The sequence below is a fragment of the Nerophis lumbriciformis genome, linkage group LG32 (genome assembly GCF_033978685.3).
Source record: "Nerophis lumbriciformis linkage group LG32, RoL_Nlum_v2.1, whole genome shotgun sequence".
NCBI lineage: Eukaryota > Metazoa > Chordata > Actinopteri > Syngnathiformes > Syngnathidae > Nerophis > Nerophis lumbriciformis.
Genome location: NC_084579.2, coordinates 336880 through 357931, shown reverse-complemented (window position 1 = coordinate 357931; position 21052 = coordinate 336880). Strand labels below are relative to the sequence as shown.

General features: G+C 43.0%; 1 protein-coding gene across 2 annotated transcripts in view; it reads right to left on the bottom strand.

The window, feature by feature from the left end:
- dock6 (dedicator of cytokinesis 6) overlaps nt 1–21052 on the bottom strand; it is an 81382-nt gene that overhangs the window by 22662 nt on the left and 37668 nt on the right. Inside the window, exons 18-42 of one of the 2 annotated variants that reach the window (XM_061981245.2) lie at nt 17109–17210; nt 16961–17047; nt 12982–13213; nt 12735–12899; nt 12463–12635; nt 12050–12151; nt 11509–11595; nt 11245–11340; nt 11025–11165; nt 8412–8525; nt 8156–8326; nt 7813–7952; nt 7531–7700; nt 7265–7416; nt 7000–7182; nt 6770–6896; nt 6611–6695; nt 6430–6526; nt 5510–5644; nt 5227–5379; nt 4990–5148; nt 4812–4912; nt 2774–2966; nt 2562–2705; nt 2345–2476 (exon numbers count right to left, since the gene is read on the bottom strand). In XM_061981245.2, the coding sequence (XP_061837229.1) occupies nt 2345–2476; nt 2562–2705; nt 2774–2966; nt 4812–4912; nt 4990–5148; nt 5227–5379; nt 5510–5644; nt 6430–6526; nt 6611–6695; nt 6770–6896; nt 7000–7182; nt 7265–7416; nt 7531–7700; nt 7813–7952; nt 8156–8326; nt 8412–8525; nt 11025–11165; nt 11245–11340; nt 11509–11595; nt 12050–12151; nt 12463–12635; nt 12735–12899; nt 12982–13213; nt 16961–17047; nt 17109–17210 (3441 nt within the window). The remainder of the gene's footprint in view (nt 1–2344; nt 2477–2561; nt 2706–2773; nt 2967–4811; nt 4913–4989; nt 5149–5226; nt 5380–5509; nt 5645–6429; nt 6527–6610; nt 6696–6769; nt 6897–6999; nt 7183–7264; nt 7417–7530; nt 7701–7812; nt 7953–8155; nt 8327–8411; nt 8526–11024; nt 11166–11244; nt 11341–11508; nt 11596–12049; nt 12152–12462; nt 12636–12734; nt 12900–12981; nt 13214–16960; nt 17048–17108; nt 17211–21052) is intronic. The other variant, XM_061981246.2, reaches the window with a different exon arrangement.

The window sequence follows — 21052 nt, the reverse complement described above, 5'->3', positions numbered from 1 at the left end:
ACCATAACTGCCATGTGGCCCTCAATAACTCTTATCTTACTGACAGGATGCAATGCGTCTCCCATAATAATGTGACCTCTGACTATGTTAAGGTAACGTGCGGAGTTCCTCAGGGTTCGGTTCTTGGCCCTGCACTCTTTAGTATTTACATGCTGCCGCTAGGCGACATCATACGCAAATACGGTGTTAGCTTTCATTGTTATGCTGATGACACCCAACTCTACATGCCCCTAAAGCTGACCAACACGCCGGATTGTAGTCAGCTGGAGGCGTGTCTTAATGAAATTAAACAATGGATGTCCGCTAACTTCTTGCAACTCAACGCCAAGAAAACGGAAATGCTGATTATTGGTCCTGCTAAACACCGACATTTATTTAATAATACCACCTTAACATTTGACAACCAAACAATTACACAAGGCGACTCAGTAAAGAATCTGGGTATTATCTTCCACCCAACTCTCTCCTTTGAGTCACACATTAAGAGTGTTACTAAAACAACTCTCTCCTTTGAGTCACACATTAAGAGTGTTACTAAAACAACTCTCTCCTTTGAGTCACACATTAAGAGTGTTACTAAAACAACTCTCTCCTTTGAGTCACACATTAAGAGTGTTACTAAAACAACTCTCTCCTTTGAGTCACACATTAAGAGTGTTACTAAAACAACTCTCTCCTTTGAGTCACACATTAAGAGTGTTACTAAAACGGCCTTCTTTAATCTCCGTAATATCGCTAAAATTCGTTCTATTTTATCCACTAGCGACGCTGAGATCATTATTCATGCGTTCGTTACGTCTCGTCTCCTGTAACGTATTATTTTGGGGTCTCCCTATGTCTAGCATTAAAAAATTACAGTTGGTACAAAATGCGGCTGCTAGACTTTTGACAAGAACAAGAAAGTTTGATCATATTACGCCTATACTGTATATACCTTTATATACATATATACATATATATATACCTATACTGGCTCACCTGCACTGGCTTCCTGTGCACTTAAGATGCGACTTTAAGGTTTTACTACTTACGTATAAAATACTACACGGTCTAGCTCCATCCTATCTTGCTGATTGCATTGTACCATATGTCCCGGCAAGAAATCTGCCTTCAAAGAACTCCGGCTTATTAGTGATTCCCAGAGCCCAAAAAAAGTCTGCGGGCTATAGAGCGTTTTCTATTGGGGCTCCAGTACTATGGAATGCCCTCCCGGTAACAATTAGAGATGCTACCTCAGTAGAAGCATTTAAGTCCCATCTTAAAACTCATTTGTATACTCTAGCCTTTAAATAGCCCCCCTGTTAGACCAGTTGATCTGCCGTTTCTTTTCTTTTCTCCTCTGCTCCCCTATTCCTTGTGGAGGGGGGTGGGCGCAGGTCCGGTGGCCATGGATGAAGTGCTGGCTGTCCAGAGTCGGGACCTGGGGTGGACCGCTCGCCTGTGCATCGGCTGGGAACATCTCTGCGCTGCTGACCCGTCTCCGCTCGGGATGGTGTCCTGCTGGCCCCACTATGGACTGGACTCTTACTATTATGTTGGATCCACTATGGACTGGACTCTCACAATATTATGTCAGACCCACTCGACATCCATTGCATTCGGTCTCCTCGAGAGGGGGGGGGGGTTACCCACATATGCGGTCCTCTCCAAGGTTTCTCATAGTCATTCACATCGACGTCCCACTGGGGTGAGTTTTTCCTTGCTCTTATGTGGGCTTTGACCGAGGATGTCGTTGTGGCTTGTGCAGCCCTTTGAGACACTTGTGATTTAGGGCTATATAAATAAACATTGATTGATTGATTGACATTGAATAAAAAGCAGTTTGATGTAAGACATTTACCTCCTCAAGCAGAATGAAGAGGACTTGAACATTTTGGTTTGCTCCCATTGCCGTCTCATTAGGTACAAAAGGTGAGAGCGTTAACAGTGTCCGTAACGTTGGTAATGGTGTTGAGAAAGCTAGTTATGCTATCTCCCACAGTCTAAGTAGTGGGCGGAGCAGAGTGGACGGCGTGGATTCAGAGCTGGTGGGAGCGACAGACTGCCTGGAGCTTAAGGCGAGAAAAAGAAGGCGACCCGTGGGTGGAGGAGAAAGCCCCAGCAGGGCACACTAAGGATGCCGCCAATGGCTAAAAAAAGTTCTGTCCATCTGCAGCTATAAGCCAATGCCAGCGACTAAGACCGGATGTTTTTTGGCGGGGTTCACTATGCTAATTATTGGTTTGGAGGCTCGTAATTCCAATTTATGTTCGCATCTTACAGCATTAAGAAAACAGAGCTGGTATCTCAATAGCTGTAAGTTGAGGTAGCACTATATGTATTTCTCAGATGGACTGCAGCTTACTTGGTTGTAGACTTTGTTGAAGGCGTCCTGCAGCTTCCCGTGGACACCTGCCAGCTTTTTGAAGTCTCTGTTAGCTTCGTGAATGGGGAGAAGAATCTTGTACACCTCGTTTATAGCCTCGTACATGGCAGCCTGCGTTTGAAAGCACAAAGCTAAGGTCAACAGTCGCACTCGTGCCACACCCAGCCGGCGTGTGCTCGGAGAAGGCAAGTGGCACCATGTTGAAGGAGGCAGCTGCTTGCTCCAGGAGGCCCACCAGGCCCGACTCGCTGAAGTACTTCCCAGCACAAATGCCCTCCTCCTCTGGAGAAAGGACATCATCCGATACGGCCGACTCCTCCAGCACATTGGAGGAAATATTCTGAAGAAGAAACGCATGAAATGAGAATCAGCGCTCACATTTATCTGGGAATGTTTCCCAGTACTGACCTGAAAGGTGACACAACCAATTGGCAGGTAGCGACAATCCTCCAGCATGTTGAGGTACTCTGCCACTAGGGCGGCGCTGTGGACCAGACAGTGGGCGGCCTCAGCGTGGTTCCCTCTCTCCGAGTGCTTCCCCGCCATGTTCTGGAGCCACGTGAGGCGCAGGTCTGGGGAGTTCTGGTAGCCCTTTGCAATCCTGATGCAAAAAGAAGGTCCCCATTATGCAAAACCAACTTTTCTTACCAATTGGTACCTGCTATTGTGTATTTGGGATCTGTAGAAGTCCCACACATTTATAAATCCAACCGAAGAGCCATTGCGGAGATTTTTATGAAACAATATTGCTTTCCTCCATACTTCCCCAAAACAAGCCGTTTGAAATTTGCCCCATTGGTAATGTTTTTACCATTGGTGAAGTCAGCGGATTATCCATGTATGGTAGAGATTAGTGTTGTCCACATACCAGTATTTTGGTACCGGTACCAAAATTATTTCCATACTTTTCTAAGTAAGGGGGACCACAAAAAAATGGCAATATTGTCTTTATTTTAACAACAAATCTTAGGGTACATTATACATGTTTATTATTGCAAGTTTGTCCTTAAATAAAATGTTGAACATACTAGACAACTTGTCTTTTAGTAGTAAGTAAACAAACAAAGACTCCTAATTAGTCGTATGCAGTAACATATTGTGTCATTTATACACCTATTATTTTATACACATTATGAGGGACAAACTGTAAAAATGAATGATTAATCTACTTGTTCATTTACTGTTAATATCTGTTTGAACATGTTCTATCTACACTTCTGTTAAAATGCAATAATCACTTATTCTTCTCTTCTTTGATACTTGACATTAGTTTTGGATGATACCACACATTTAGGTATGGATGTGATACCAAGTAGTTACAGGATCATACATTGGTCATATTCAAAGTCCTCATGTGTCCAGGGACATATTTACTGACTTTATAAACATCATATACATTTTTTTTTTAAATGAAAGAAGATGCTGTGATGCCAAAAACTATCGATGTAATCATAGTAGTATCGACGAGATACGCTCCTGTACTTGGTATCATTACAGTGGATGTCAGGTATAGATCCACCCATGGCGTTTTGGTTACATTGTGACGCCGGTGAGCTACGGTGTGTAGTGAAGCATGTTTAGCTTTTCCTCGTCCTGCAGTGATAATGCTACTTGTAAGAAACATACTTTATTTGTTGCCATGGAGACCAGGATTAGTGATTTAGAAGTAGCTAAAACACTGTGGATGGATGTTAGCTGCATGTCTTAAAGCAGCTCTTCCTGAGGGTGTTTCAGTGTTAGAACTTCACCTTTATCTTGACTTTTTACACCAAAATGCGTCCATTCTCCCTTTTCTGTCTACACACTGTGTCTGCTTGTAAGTACAATGTGTGTGTGCGCTGCCCAACATGCTCCTCTGCTCGTAAAACCAGCAATGACACCACGTGACGACGACGGGGAGGGGCGCAGGGGGGTGGTGGACCGGTACTTTTCAGAGGCGGTATAGTACTGAATATGATTCATTAGTATCACGATACTATACTAGTACCGGTATACCGTACAACCCTAGTAGAGATTTAGACTTAGACAAACTTTAATGATCCACAAGGGAAATTGTGTATAGTCAATAAGCGCCTTGTCTTTTGCTATCCGCTTCTTGTGGGGCAGACTGGCTCGTACGTGCACATACATCCTCCGTTGTCGCCATTTCTAATACGAAGTAGCGTGTAGTCCAACCTTGATCTGTCAGTAGACTTGTCATGAAAGCGCTAAAAACGACAAGGTAAACAAGAGTCCAGAAAATGGGGCATTTTGAATAGACGGTCAGAAAGTGGCTTGAAAACGGTCTGCAAAACATAATCTGTGCAAAACTTTGAGCAAATAACCACAATGACATGTTGTGTAGGACACAAGTGAGTGTTTTAAATGTAGAAAAATAATCACAATGTGACCTCTTTAAATGCCAGACAGATTGATCTTGCTTTTAAGTGGATGCAAATGTATGTACCTGTACATAAGATCAATTAGCATCTCGGGATCCTGCTGATGCTCTTTCATCTTCACAGTGTCGGTAAGAATCATGTGCAAGTTGAACACCAGATCCTGGACCTGCAAAAGCAGGACATGGCAAATATGTTGTTACTGTAATTGCATCATCAGTACTACTAACAAGTTGTTATGCATGCCTGATCTGGGAAGGGGGTGTCACGAAGCTCCACGTCCTCCTCGGCGTAAGTCAGGATGGTCTTGAGAGAGCGCCGGAGATGCTCCTCATTGAAGTTCTGCGAGGTTCCCACCAGTGACGATAGCGACATTGTGACCTGCATCTTCACTCGAGCAAAATTCTGATGCAAACCCAAAAATGACAATTTTAACAAGAGTCCTTTAGCCATTGTCAAGCAAATGGGATCATCTTGACTGACATTTCCGATCTCAAAGTTTTGTCTCATGAGCAGGTAAAGGGAGGCGGAGGCGTGACTTCTGACGGAGGCGATGCTGCTGCTGCAGTGTCGCAGCAGACGCAGGCACAAGTCTGCACAAAGCTCCGTGTCCTCCTCAAACAGCATCTCTGGAAACTGTACACAGCACTTTAGCTTCTGTGCCCTTTTTAGGCTGGCATTTGTTAATACAGACCATTTACCAAAATGTTGCACAATAAAAATGATAAGAATTTGGCTGTACTGTGACATGCTCACACAAATGTACCTTGAAGACAAGAGCTCTTTGTGTAGTGAAGCAGTGCTGCAGGAAGAGGGCACTCTGGTTGCCTGCCATGCTGTGGAGAAGAACTCTCAGCACGCCTCCTAACACACTTTCCTTCAGCTCTGATGCCACCACAGTCTTGAAGATGACAATCAAGAAGATTAACACAATATCATAAGATTATGAAGTACAAAAGCAGTGAAGTTGTCACATTGTGTAAATGGTCAATAAAAAGAGAATACAACAAATCCTTTTCAACTTATATTCAATTGAATAGACTGCAAAGACAAGATAGTTCATGTTCAACAGTCAGAAACTTAATTTTTTTTGTGTGCAAATAAAGTTAAAGTTAAAGTTAAAGTACCAATGATTGTCACACACACACTAGGTGTGGTGAAATTATTCTCTGCATTTGACCCATCACCCTTGATCACCCCCTGGGAGGTGAGGGGAGCAGTGGGCAGCAGCGGTGGCCGCGCCCGGGAATCATTTTTTGGTGATTTAACCCCCAATTCTAACCCTTGATGCTGAGTGCCAAGCAGGGAGGTAATGGGTCCCATTTTTATAGTCTTTGGTATGACCCGGCCGGGATTTGAACTCACAACCTACCGATCTCAGGGCGGACACTCTAACCACTAGGCCACTGAGTAATCATTAACTTAGAATTTTATGGCAGCAACACATTGCAAAAAAGTAGTCACAGGGGCATTTTTACATGCACTTGCCGATAGAGATGTCACATTATCCATGGGGAAATGCATTTTTAGACAATACCCTTTGCCCTGCCCGAGGAGACCCCGAGAATGGTAGAAAATGGATTAGAAAGGACAGATTTTTAAAAAAAAGTTTAACTTGGGACTTTCCACGGGCCGGATTTTGGGGAGCCCTGATGTAGATAATGAAAAGTAGTTAGATGAATACACCTTGACTATAATCTCCAGTGTGTCCAACACAACTAGGGACGCCTCTGTAGACAAGTTTCCATCCACCACAGTCTCCTGCTCCACTTCAGCCTTAGTCCTGGTTAGAGGTTTAAAAGATCAGGTATGGAAACATCAAAATGTATTCAATCTGGGAGTCAATGTGGAATTCATGTTTACATACTTGTCCACCCTGTCTGTGTTTTGTTTCCAGTGAGTGACATTCTTTCTCCACCTGACGTTCTCCTGGCTGCCATAGGGACTCCTTTCTGCAGTGTCAACACATCCTTACAATCAACACGTTTGTCACAAATGCGTGCTTCGCAGTGCCAGCGCGCTTTACCTCGGCAACGCCGCACCATCTCCTGACGAGCGCCGATGGTACCGAGGATGGCCTCCTCCAGACGCGCTTTCATGTCCTGCGATTTCTTAAATGTCAAGCTGTTGATCCTCTCCAGAGACTTCTTCCCCTGCAATAACAACATGCCGTTCAGACACAAGAAGCATCTGGACGTGAGTCATTACAAAAAAAAAAAAAAGGGGGGGGGGGGGGTGTCTGTCTGCTTATTGTACCTTGTACTCAAAGCAGGAGACACAGAGATGCAGTAGCTCCAGCAGGCGGTTGATTTGCTGCACCGACAGATAGGACACCCAGCGCTCCAGGAGAGCGGGCTCGGCATTCTTCAGCACCCACAGAAAACACACCAGCAGAGTTCGGCTGCACTCGGCGGACAAGCAGCTGCCCTGGCGCCCGGCCTGGAAAGCAAACAACGCACATCCTAAAATCCAACAGAAGGAAAAAGACAATTGTGTATGGACGGAGAGGTCAGCTGCTCACCACTGTGGGAAGTGCAAACGGGCTGGCCTTGGTGTGATGCATGGGGGAGCCGGCAATCGCCATGGCAACAGACTGACTGATAGTGTTGTTACCGTCTAAGTCTGCATCGTCGGCGTGGGCTGGGACATGGCGCACTCGAGACAGAGTGGAGTCTGCAAAGAAGCAAGAAAATAAAAGACGCTCTCTAAGGAGCAATACTATCAACAGTGGAGCGCTTTTGACACATCTGGAGATAAAAAAATAAAATAAAATAAAAAGTCGCTGACCTGAAAAGTCATGGAGTTGATGCAGGGTTTCCATGACAATGGGGATGAGAGGCAGGTAGAGCTGAGCGATGTGGGCTCTGACCTGAGGGTCGCTGTAGCGAGGATCAGAATCATGGCTGCACAGCAGGGAGTGAACGGCACTAATAGCTTTTTTATGAAGGAAAAACACCCTGTGGCACAAACAAAACACATTTCATGTCTTTCTTACACAGCACAAAGATCATTTGGCATGCAACACCATGCAAATAGCTGTTTTTATTTGAGCAGGAAATAAAGGATTACCCTTCTCCTTCCGGATCAAGTATGAGCGCGAGCTCGCTGAGGAGGACGCCGGACAGGAAGTGCTGCTGCCGGAACGGAACGGAGAGCTCAAACATGGTCGCCACACCCTGGTCTTGCGCCATACTGGAGAATGCTGAACTCTACTCATGCAACAAGAAAAGAATGAGACAGAAGAAACTCAAATAAGGCTGTAGTTTGTACCTTGAAAAATTAACTGCATGCATTTCTATAATTGTAACCAATATGTATATATATGAATGTATTACTTCATTAGTAGTTCTCAAAACCAAGCATTAGTGTCTTTATCATAGCACTTTTTCAATAGTGCTCTTGTTCCAGATACCTGTGAGGTGGTGGAGGATGTGGAAGGGGAAGGTGAAGCCGGGGGGCTGAGGGTGGAGCAGGGCAGGTTGAGGACAACGTAGTGCTCGTGGCTGCACACGATCCGCATAAAGTCCATCCGCAGAGCATTCAGAGAGGTGGGGTTCGGCGTCATGTGGAACTTGTTACTGATCTGAGCCGTGAAAAATACGACTAAGGACACGATGGCAAGAGCAATGCAAAATAAGAAAAAGGACACAAAAAGCCTGTTTGTGTACCTGTTTGTAGTAGGAGCGGATGAGGTTGAACACAAAGCCTCGGTCCATGAGAGACAGCAAGTCATTGAGGAAGAAGGCCAGACTGTTATTTAGTCTCTCCACAAGCTCCACATCCTGACAGCCACAAAAGGAAAGGTAGATGATAAAAAGTATTATTAGTCCTCGTGGTTTGCTTAGTGTTCACACATGTATTTTTGTCAGCGGACTAATTAATGCTGTCATTTAACGAGCTGTGACGTGTCCATTGTCCTACGTGTTGTTTTCCTAGAGAGGGATTATTACCAGTTGACATCTTAGAAGACAATAAATTGCATAAAAATGTCAAAAAGGTTCCCATAGATGTGCTGTAAGGAGCATTTCTGATGACTTGACTGAATTGTAATGAGCAACACTTTGCTGAAAAGAGTCAAGTATGTTTACCTACGGGCTTCATGCTTACATTGTATCTTTCTTTTTTGCTCATTTTCACTCAGCTTTCTGTTCGCCTGCTTTTGCTCTCACTTGGTGTCTTCATAATCGGTGTTTTGGTGAGGCCTACGTTCACATTTGAACCGATACGGTGCCTGGTAGTCAATACTGGTACTCAACTGTATCAATTTTTGGCACGTTTGTGTGTGTTAAAACATGTTAATTGTTTAATAATAAAATCTTTTTCTTTGAATTCAACATTGACAATGAGCTGACTATGATAACTGTGCTGTCCAGTTGTGATATACTGTATTGTTTTCTTACATTGTGAGGCTCATTTGCAAGTATTATATAGTTTGCATGCAGTTGCAATTCCAGGACTTGAGATGGCAGTAGAGTATAGTCCACGGTGTTGCCATTTGGTATTTTTATATACAGTACATTCTGGGTGTCTTATTCATTGAAAAACAGTGAAATTCCTTTCCGGTTTTTGGGGTGGACTGTCACAATATTTATATATTTTAACATTCTATCAGACATTATTGTGTGAGGTTTTGTATTTGTGTTCCTGAAAAAAGGGACGTAAGCACACATATGGCAGAATATCTTCAGCAAAATGTATATATATATATATATATATATATATATATATATATATATATATATATATATATATATATATATATATACTGTATATATATATATACACACACACACACATTTATATACAGTACAGGCCAAAAGTTTGGACACACCTTCTCATTCAATGTGTGTTCTTTATTTTCATGACTATTTAATTGTAGATTGTCACATTAAAACTATGAATGAACACATGTGGAGTTATGTACTTAACAAAAAAAGGTGAAATAACATGTTTTATATTCTAGTTTCTTCAAAATAGCCACCCTTTGCTCTGATGACTGCTTTGCACATTCTTGGCATTCTCTCCATGACCTTCAAGCACACCTCTGATTATATATATTATATATATATATATATATATATATATATATATATATATATATATATATATATATATATATATATATATATATATATATATGTGTGTGTGTGTGTGTGTGTGTGTGTGCAGCTGGACTGCTGCTGAGTGGTCCAAAGTCATGTTTTCTGACGAAAGCAAATTTTGCATTTCCTTTGGAAATCGAGGTCCCAGAGTCTGGAGGAAGACAGGAGAGGCACAGGATCCACGTTGCCTGAAGTCTAGTGTAAAGTTTCCACCATCAGTGATGGTTTGGGGTGCCATGTCATCTGCTGGTGTCGGTCCACTCTGTTTCCTGAGATCCAGGGTCAACGCAGCCGTCTACCAGCAAGTTTTAGAGCACTTCATGCTTCCTGCTGCTGACCTGCTCTATGGAGATGGAGATTTCAAGTTCCAACAGGACTTGGCGCCTGCACACAGCGCAAAATCTACCCGTGCCTGGTTTACGGACCATGGTATTTCTGTTCTAAATTGGCCCGCCAACTCCCCTGACCTTAGCCCCATAGAAAATCTGTGGGGTATTGTGAAAAGGAAGATGAAGGCCACTATCAGAGCAACCTGGGCTCTCATAACACCTGAGCAGTGCCAGAAACTCATCGACTCCATGCCACGCCGCATTAACGCAGTAATTGAGGCAAAAGGAGCTCCAACCAAGTATTGAGTATTGTACATGCTCATATTTTTCATTTTCATACTTTTCAGTTGGCCAACATTTCTAAAAATCCCTTTTTTGTATTAGCCTTAAGTAATATTCTAATTTTGTGACACACGGAATGTTGGATTTTCATTTGTTGCCACTTCAAATCATCAAAATTAAATGAAATAAACATTTGAATGCATCAGTCTGTGTGCAATGAATAAATATAATGTACAAGTTACACCTTTTGAATGCAATTACTGAAATAAATCAAGTTTTCAAAATATTCTAATTTACTGGCTTTTACCTGTATGTATATGTATATATATATATTTGTTTTATACACACACACCAGCCCCAGACGCATGTTTTTCTATCAATGTGGCCCCAAGTCTAAATAATCGCTGAGGTCCGCCTCAGGCGGTCTAGGTCCGCCTGCTTGGACCGGTTCTGTGTTCAGAAGACTCCGTTCACCAAACATACAGTACAAGCAGCGCAAGCTTGTTATTGGTCCAAACAACAAGTAGGTAGCGGCAACAGTGTATGGAGTTGTGCTCTCCTTTCCTACCTTGTGGTACCGGCTGGCAATATCTGCACTGATGGCACAAACCAGAGCGGTGATGTCGTCCACAAAGCGGCCAGGGAAGCGCTGACGGCGTGGAAGGTCCAGCTTTGAGGTGAGGAATAAATGATGGGCCATGCTTTTTGTCTGGAAGATGGAAAAGACACAGCAGCTTTGATTAGAATGTTCATGCTGGAAGGACGCTGTCCTAAATGTATTTGCCGACCATGAGCTGGAAGAAGAACCAGGCCTGCTGCAGCGCTGCTTCCCTCACATTGCTGCTGCTGACAACCCACTGCAGAGCCAGCTCTTCATGGAGCAGCTAGATGGAGACCCACACAGAAACATGATCAGGACAAACTGAATGTTTATTATAAATGGATGACTAAAGAAGCAAGTCTCATACACACAACCGCAGTCATGTAATGATTGATGACCATTATTAATAACAAACATGTGATGATGTTAGTTTTGTAGATGCGTGTTGTACCTTCTTGGTAATCTGCCTTGACGGAACTGAAAATGAGGCCACGCTGTCCAGAAAGGCGGACATGCGATTGTTGCTGCGGTCGATTGCCTAAGTCGGCGTGATGGTGAGGTGAACATGAACATAGACACACACACACAAACATACAGATGAGGACACCATGGGTGTGAAAATAGACAAATGAAAGAACCCGGGTGGCGTGCAAGGTCTCAGACTTGACATGTATGCTTTGTTATGTGATGAAGAAGCAGCCAGGATGCAGCATGCAGCGAGAGAGAGAGAGAGGAAGACGCAGCAGTAGGAAACCAAAGGTAATCCACCCGATTAAGGGCTGCACAGCAAATCAAAATAAGATCACAATCTTGTAATTTGGCTCTTTGGTTGTTTGATTTACTGGAGGAGAAACAGTCATAAATCCTCTCTCCGCATTATATCAACACACTAGTTCTGCATGAACCCTGGTGTCATGGCGGTGAAGTTGTGATCTTAAATCTCAAAAGCTGCACAGACCTACACGGCAGGAAGGTCGGGAGGACATCTGCACCTGCTTGAGCTCGCAGCTGGAGTTGGGGTTCCGACGTAGCACAGATCTGGAGCCCCCGGGGGCGTAAGCAGAATTGACCCAGGAGTGGGAGCGATCAATGCCCTGCCACAAGCCATCGTGAGCCCGTCAACACACACACAGTGTGGCGAGAGGCAAGGACAAAGTGAATCATTGCCACACAAGTGAAATTGAGGCAAAATACATCAGCATGGGAGTGGGAAACAAAGAGTGGATAGAAGCAAACAGCGGAATACAACTTGATTGCAAAGTCATTCTGCTGGAGACAAAGCAGCACATCAAATACTAATGATGACACAAAATGGAATCCTCATGTTGTGCCATTGCTTTAAAGGAAACATGAATAGAAAATGATTCAGGAGTGAAAATGACACTAATAGATGGAGGTCAGCTACCTTGCTGCCTATGATCCTCTGCACTTCTTCGTCAGGAGAAAGTGGCGTGCTGGCCAAGTCGGGGTCAGAGTTGCTGATACTCTTAGATCGAGCCAGGTTCAGGCTGCTGGGCCTGCCCGTGGCTCTGGAGAAGGTGGCGTACTGCAAGGGTATCTCATAGGACTGAGCGCCAGCTGCGGGCGTGAAAAAAAAGGCGTCAGTTGGCCGACGTCCGCTGACACGACTTTCTTTTCTTTCCTCCCGGTGCGTGTGTTTGATGCTGCTAAGCTTACTTGGCGGCGGCATGGCTGGCTCAGCAGTTGGCAGGCGGAAGCAGTAATGGATGAAGGATGCCAGCAGGTTGTTGCGCCCGTGCTGGTCCTGGTTCCCTTCCAGATTTTTGTGGATCTGGTTGACCAGCAGAGCCATGGCTTCAAAGGCAGCCCGGCCAAGGTTTACTGTGGACAAACACAGAGAATGCGTGACATTCTGCGTGTTGCTTTCTAACCATGGATTACCAGGAATCAACTAAACAATCACCAATTTGGCCCGCAATGACCGGCGGGTACACGATGAGCTGGATCAGTTTGTTGAGCAGCTGGTGGAGAAACCTGACACAGGTGTCCAGCAGGGCACCCCTCAGCGTGGCCATGCTGGCCTTCAGCTCGCCTTCCATGTTGGCCTCGGTGATGATGACGTCCTTGAGGCGGAAGGGGAAGGAGTACTCCTCTAGCACGTACACTAAAGTGAAGAACTTGTCCAGGTGGGGGTCCTACATTGGAAACAAATGATTATACTCTTACTTACCTTCATATTATTCGTTCATATTAAACCCTGTTTACCACATCCCAAAAACAAGGGCAGGCTAATTGGACATTCTAAATCATGCGTAGGCAAAATAGGGCCCGCGGGCCACATGCGGCCCGTTAAGATTTTCAATCCGGCCTGCCGGACGTTCTACATCATTTTTTTTACCTTTAACATCAAAAGTGTATTTGCCATTATGATGTGCAGTCATGTTTTTAAATGACGAAGTCTTCAACTATAGAAAGTATTTCAATGGTTGAAATGTGCACTTTAGAGTGTTCTAGGAGTTATTACAGTAATCTAGGTCACAGCAGCTCACACCAGGAACAAAGCAGAGCGTTTTCAGAGCAGCCAGCCCCAAACACATGTGGCACAAACACATGTGGAAGCACATTTTTACAACTAATTTCTGCATTAAAGTGATAATATATCATATTGTAGGTGTTTATTACACTTTGCATTCATATTTTGCTGATTGTTACATTTTTGTTGTGTTTTGCTTGATTGGAGGAGTGATGTTCATATGTTGTTAATATTCAGTGTTTTATTGTTCTTAGTTAATATTGTAAATCCCACTTTCTTTATTTTCATGTACATTTTGGGTGTCCCATTCAGTAAAAAACTGTAAAATTCCATTCCTTCTTTTTGAGGTGGTCTGTCAGAACTTTTTTAGAACTCTATGGGACATTGTGACTTTTGGTATTAGTGTTCCTGAAAAAAAGGGAGCCAAACACACATACTGTACATCTAAATGTGTATATATCATGTATACACACATACACATTGGCCCCCCCAGACACATTTCTTTCTCTCAATGTGGCCCCTGAGTCAAAATATTTGTTATAAATTGTCTATAGGTGTGAATGGTTGTTTGTCTGTGTGTTCCCTGTGATTGACTGGTGACCAGTGCAAGGTTTACTCTGCCCTTTAACCCCCAAAAGAGGAACCGCAAGTACTCAACACATTTTGTTTGGATCATATTTTTTTTATATTTCATGAAAAATCACAGAAGTGATATTTTGACGCAAAAATAATGTTTGATTTCCGCATTTTTGCAGATATTTCACATGCCTGCAAATAGTTGATGCAACCGCAGTTTAGCAGGTTCACCACTAGGTAGAGCAAATACTCTAATTTGGCTTTTATTTAAAAAGTCCAGAAGATGGCCAATACTTGACCTTACGCAAGTGTAAACGTGTGATGTACTTGAATGTAAAACCACTCAATGAAAACACTTATTACTGAGATCTGTGGGCTAGTTCAATTTACTCAAAAATGTTATGTAGGAGGTGGAAAGAGGAAGAGACAAAAACACTGCGAGGATTAGGATTTTTAGAGCAAATGTTAATCTTGATCTCATTTCAAACACTAATTTCAATTATTCAAATGTTGATATTGATTTCGGCTTCTCACTATCAAGAAAATATAATAATAAAAAAAAACAATTAACGGGCGTGCAAATTCCAGAGCTTGTAACGGTGGAACGGATGAGTGAAAAAAGTCTACTAGAAGTTTGGGATCTCACCCAGGTTGCTACTTATTATTTGACACATGACTAGTATGCCTAATCAATAATCATTAAACTCAACAAAAAAACAAGGCATATGATTTCTGCGTAAACATAACCGCAGACAGAATTGGCCAATAAAAGGAAATCCGCTGTTAAACGTATAAAATGACAGAAATTGACAGAAATGTGAGTCAAATGCTGAAGGAACATTTGTTTGGGAAAATAATGTGTCCAGGACCACTTATTCATTCCTCAAACACGCAACCGCCCCGTCCTTAATGTGGAGGCGGTCACTTGAAAGTAAAGTAGCAAGAACAATCCATACACACGTCCTCTGCTTGTGAACGACATCATCCACGTAAGATCAACTTACTAACACAACAGCAGTTGCAACTGCTTTAAATGGAACTTAGATATTGGGTTTCACTATGTAAAGCGCTTTGAGTCATAGAGAAAAGCGCTATATGAATATAATTCACTTCACTTGAGAGGCACGCGCTCTCTTTTTCAATTAGCCTCAAGTCGCTTCCACACGTCAAGCTGCGAACAGCAGCACACTTCCCCCCTTTCACAATAATAGCGCGGTGCGCCACATCCGGTCTGACTTCGCAGACAAATTAAAAGTTTCAAAAAAGTACCTTATATAAGCATATTGAACTTAGAGCACTTATTGATACATATACACAATACTGGTCAAAAATGTCCAAAAATAAATTGCACCAATAAATGTGAGATTTTGCATTTAATTACCAAACAGTTTATCTTTGACACAAAAAGTACACACTCTATAGTAGTAAAATAAGTTTAAAAGGTAAAAAAATGGAACCAAAAACAATTAAAACGGATACATTTAATTTATTTTTAATTTTTATAGCTATTATTTAAATGTATTATTACTATTATTTTATTTGTTGTGGTTTATTCATTAGTAAATGATATCAGTTTTTTGAAAACTATTTAAAGGCTTCCTCCCACCTCCAAAGACATGCACCTGGGGATAGGTTGATTGGCAACACTAAATGGTCCCTAGTGTGTGAATGTTGTCTGTCTATCTGTGTTGGCCCTGCGATGAGGTGGCGACTTGTCCAGGGTGTACCCCGCCTTCCGCCCGATTGTAGCTGAGATAGGCTCCAGCGCCCCCCCGCGACCACGAAGGGAATAAGCTGGATGGATGGATTTAAAGTAGAGTTTTGGCGGTAGAATAAATACTCATGTTTTCAAATGAATGAATAATCGTGTAATTCAGGGGAGCTCACACTTTTTCTGCAGGCGAGCTATTTTTTAATTGACCGAGTCGAGGGGATCTACCTCATTCATTTATTTTGACTTATTTATGAAAGAGAGTTTAAAAAGTGAAAGGTGGTTAATGCTAATACAAGCATGTTTAACACACTTTCATGAAGACAAGAATATAAGTTGATGACTTGCATTGATTGGAATCAGACAGTAGTGATGATAACCTCCACATTTTACAATGGAGGAGAAAGAAAGTCCTCCTTTCTGTCCAATACCACATGAAAGTTTGTCCAGCTTCCATACTCCTTTTTATACACTTTACAAGAAATACATTGGCGGCAAACTCCGTAGCTTGCTAGCTTGTGCGCTCTAGCTTTCGGAGACTTATTTTGTTAGTGCAGGCATGATGGAGCAGGGCTTTTATTGTGAAGACAGGAAGTGTGCGGTCAGTCTTTAGAGTTTTGCAAGAGTCTGTTGAAATAAATAGTGTTCCTGGCCTTCCTGTCGGTCATTTTTTCTTAATAATGATGTGGCAGCAGCCAGCGTCATCCCACAAGACCCTCGGGTGGCGTGAATGTCAATCAAGTGACCAAAGTCTTGGTGAAGATTGATGATCGCTCATTTTCAGGTCTTTTTTTTTTTTATACCTGGCTGGCGATGGACTGACACACCCTCCACCAGCTCACCATCCACATAATGGGCACACCTGGTGTAATTCATCGTGATTACTATATCAATCAAAATAATGGTGATTATTATCTCTGGCCATAATGGTCCAGCCCACGCTCATTTGCCGGCAAGGAGAAGCCATCATAACATGTCAGTGTCACAGAAGAGGCCGACTCACCTGTGCTGACAACTTCCAACTAAGTGCTGACTGGAAACGTCAAACATGTTTCATGCCGATGTCAAAACAGAAACACGGTGGTAAAAAGATGGTCTGAAAGACATATGAGCATAGCGTACCTGTGTGTGCACTGAGGACGTCGCTGTCACCTCCACGTTGAACACACCTTTGTGATTATCCACCCACTTCATGCCCGGGAGCTGGACCTGCCCGAGTCATCTCAGTCAACTGCCGTTCATATTCATTCTTTGAAATTCCTTCACTCACATCGGGGGTCAGCACAGAGTAGCTGGGCGGGAGCTTTTCCACAGAGACGGGCAAACTGAAGGCACCGGTGCGCAGTCGGCCATGCTGCATGAGAGGGATCCACTGCCAGGAAAGAGAGAGAGTTTACTTTGGAAGGTCATGGCTACAGAGAGTGCACACTACTTTACTTTAGAAGGTCATGGCTACAGAGAGTGCACACTACTTTACTTTGGAAGGTCATGGCTACAGAGAGTGCACACTACTTTACTTTAGAAGGTCATGGCTACAGAGAGTGCACACTACTTTACTTTGGAAGGTCATAGCTACAGAGAGTGCACACTACTTTACTTTGGAAGGCAATGGCTACAGAGAGTGCACACTACTTTACTTTGGAAGGTCATGGCTACAGAGAGTGCACACTACTTTACCTTGGAAGGTCATGGCTACAGAGAGTGCACACTACTTTACTTTGGAAGGTCATAGCTACAGAGAGTGCACACTACTTTACTTTGGAAGGCAATGGCTACAGAGAGTGCACACTACTTTACTTTGGAAGGTCATAGCTACAGAGAGTGCACACTACTTTACTTTGGAAGGCCATAGCTACAGAGAGTGCACACTACTTTACTTTGGAAGGTCATAGCTACAGAGAGTGCACACTACTTTACTTTGGAAGGCCATGGCTACAGAGAGTGCACACTACTTTACTTTGGAAGGTCATAGCTACAGAGAGTGCACACTACTTTACTTTGGAAGGCCATAGCTACAGAGAGTGCACACTACTTTACTTTGGAAGGTCATAGCTACAGAGAGTGCACACTACTTTACTTTGGAAGGCCATGGCTACAGAGAGTGCACACTACTTTACTTTGGAAGGCCATGGCTACAGAGAGTGCACACTACTTTATTTTGGAAGGCCATGGCTACAGAGAGTGCACACTACTTTACTTTGGAAGGCCATGGCTACAGAGAGTGCACGCTACTTTACTTTGGAAGGCCATGGCTACAGAGAGTGCACACTACTTTACTTTGGAAGGTCATGGCTACAGAGAGTGCACACTACTTTACTTTGGAAGGCCATGGCTACAGAGAGTGCACACTACTTTACTTTGGAAGGTCATGGCTACAGAGAGTGCACACTACTTTACTTTGGAAGGTCATGGCTACAGAGAGTGCACACTACTTTACTTTGGAAGGTCATGGCTACAGAGAATGCACACTACTTTACTTTGGAAGGTCATGGCTACAGAGAGTGCACACTACTTTACTTTGGAAGGTCATGGCTACAGAGAGTGCACACTACTTTTTTAATTTGGAAGGTCAAGGCTACAGAGAGTGCACACTACTTTACTTTGGAAGGTCATGGCTACAGAGAGTGCACACTACTTTTTTAATTTGGAAGGTCAAGGCTACAGAGAGTGCACACTACTTTACTTTGGAAGGTCATGGCTACAGAGAGTGCACACTACTTTACTTTGAAAGGCCATGGCTACAGAGGGTGCTACAGTGGCTGACTCGCGTCCACAGAAGCGGTTGTTGACATAACCGATACTAGCAATTGACAGTTTTCCTCCATCTGTGCATGTTTTTATTTTATTCTATTGTTTTCACTATTAGGCCCTTTTCCATGGCAGGAACTATCCCATTTCACCAAAAACTACCCGGGTGGATTTAGTTATTTGGGAACTTGTTTTAGGGCAGCACGGTGGTACAGGGGTTAGTGCATGTGCCTCACAATACGAAGGTCCTGAGTACTGCTGAGTTCAATCCCGGGCTCGGGATCTTTCTGTGTGGAGTTTGCACGTTCTCCCCGTGACTGCGTGGGTTCCCTCCGGGTACTCCGGCTTCCTCCCACCTCCAAAGACATGCACCTGGGGATAGGCCCCTCCCACCTCCAAAGACATGGAACCTGAAAGGTTCCTGGAATCTTATCAGGGGCGGGCTGTGGTGTTGAACACACTTGGAGGCGTTCCTAAAACATCTTTTTCAAACAACAGCCACCATAACAGAATGCTAGATGACTTGTTTATTTCTTATTTCTTGTGTATTTCTATTACAAAACCCAACCTAACTTACACATCTGTGAAGGCACCATTAATGCTGAAAGGTACATACAGCTTTTGGAGCAACATATGTTGCCATCCAAGCAAAGTTATCATGGACGCCCCTGCTTATTTCAGCAAGACAATGCCAAGCCACGTGTTACAACAGCGTAGTAAAAGAGTGCGGGTACTAGACTGGCCTGCCTGTAGTCCAGACATTGAAAATGTGTGAAGGCTAAAATATGAGAAGGGAGACTGTTGAACAACTTAAGCTGTACATCAAGCAAGAATGGGAAAGAATTCCACTTCAAAAATGTGTCTCCTCAGTTCCCAAACCTTTACTGAGTGTTGTTAAAAGGAAATGAGATCCCCAGTAGGTTACCATCCACCTGCTGGGGATCTCATAGCCAAGAAACAAGCCCAGGGCTCCCACTAATTCAGTCTTATAGTGACTTGTATTTTTCATGCACTTATTTTTGCTGTATTTATCTGGCACAAGTGGAAAGCCGGTCCCTGAAAATAATGCCTACTTTAAAAGCGGTCCGTGGTGCAAAAAAGGTCGGGGACCCCTGTTTTAAACGGTGAATGGTAAACTGACTATACCTGTCTAGCGCTTTTCTACCTTCAAGCTATTCAAAGCACTTTGAGACTATTTCTACATTCTCACACTGATGGCGGGAGCTGCCAGGCAAGGCCCTAACTATGACCCATCAGGAGCAAGGGTGAAGTGTCTGGCCCAAGGACACAGCGGACATGACTAGGATGGCGGAAGCTGGGATCGAACCTGGAACCCTCATGTCATGCCGTCCCCAGTCTTAGTATTTTTTCTCTTTTAATGGCTAAGCTTGAATTGTTTTCAATAATGGTTTGTACTGTATCACTTTAAGATTGATTTAAATGAAAAGTGCATAACAAATCAATTATTATTCATTATTTCTGGCGGGCAGTGTCACAACCTACTCTGTTCAGCGGTACTTGAACGCATCGTCTCTGTTTTTCTGGAGTACAGAACAATCACTCTGTTCTAAGAGCACAGCTTGGACAATTAAATAGCTGAGTTTAAGGGTTATTCATCTTTTTGACCTCGGGGCCCAACTTTTTCACTGCAGAAGGGCAAATATTAACTGAATTAATCATCTTACTCTTGATTGTAATCATATTTAATAATTATATCTAAGCTACTTACAGTTTAACACAGTCAAATGATATGAAACCACGTGTTAATCACAAAGATTATCATCAAGGCTTAGGTCAGGCTGATTACAAAAATAAATACTAATAAAATGTACGGCAAAAGAAGGGACTCGTAAAAACTGATGAAAAATACATTCATAAATAATTATGCGGTGCTAAAATAAACCAGGGTGTACCCCGCCTACCGCCCCAATGCAGCTTAGATAGGCTCCAGCGACCCCAAAAGGGAAAAGCGGTCGAAAATGGTTGGATGGGATAAAATAAACCAAAGTCTAACAAAATTAATAATAATCACAATTAATAATAATTTCCTAAATGAACCGTAAAATGTATGTGCAAATGAAGGTACAACTTCACCACTTTAGTCATAATTTTTGCACTTAAGAAAATTCACTATGGCTTTAGCTCCAGACTTCTTCTGTTTGTTTGTTATTGACATTACATAAGCACCATAGCTAAGAAACAGATATTTAAAAAAAGCACTAGTTTAGTTGCTCGGATATCAATGTGTTTATATAAGTTTGGATTGGGGTATGTCTTTTCTTAAAGGGGAAAGATGTTAATGTCTCTTGTTTTCATGTGAGCATTTAAGCTAGCAAGCTGGCTGGCGGACAGTCAGTCCGTGAGTTTGTTAAAGTGCAGTTATCAATCACGGTTTTTCTGTCATTTTAATTTAAAAGTGTAATATTAAGCTACTGGTTGTAGACCCCTGCTCTAGGGACCATGGGT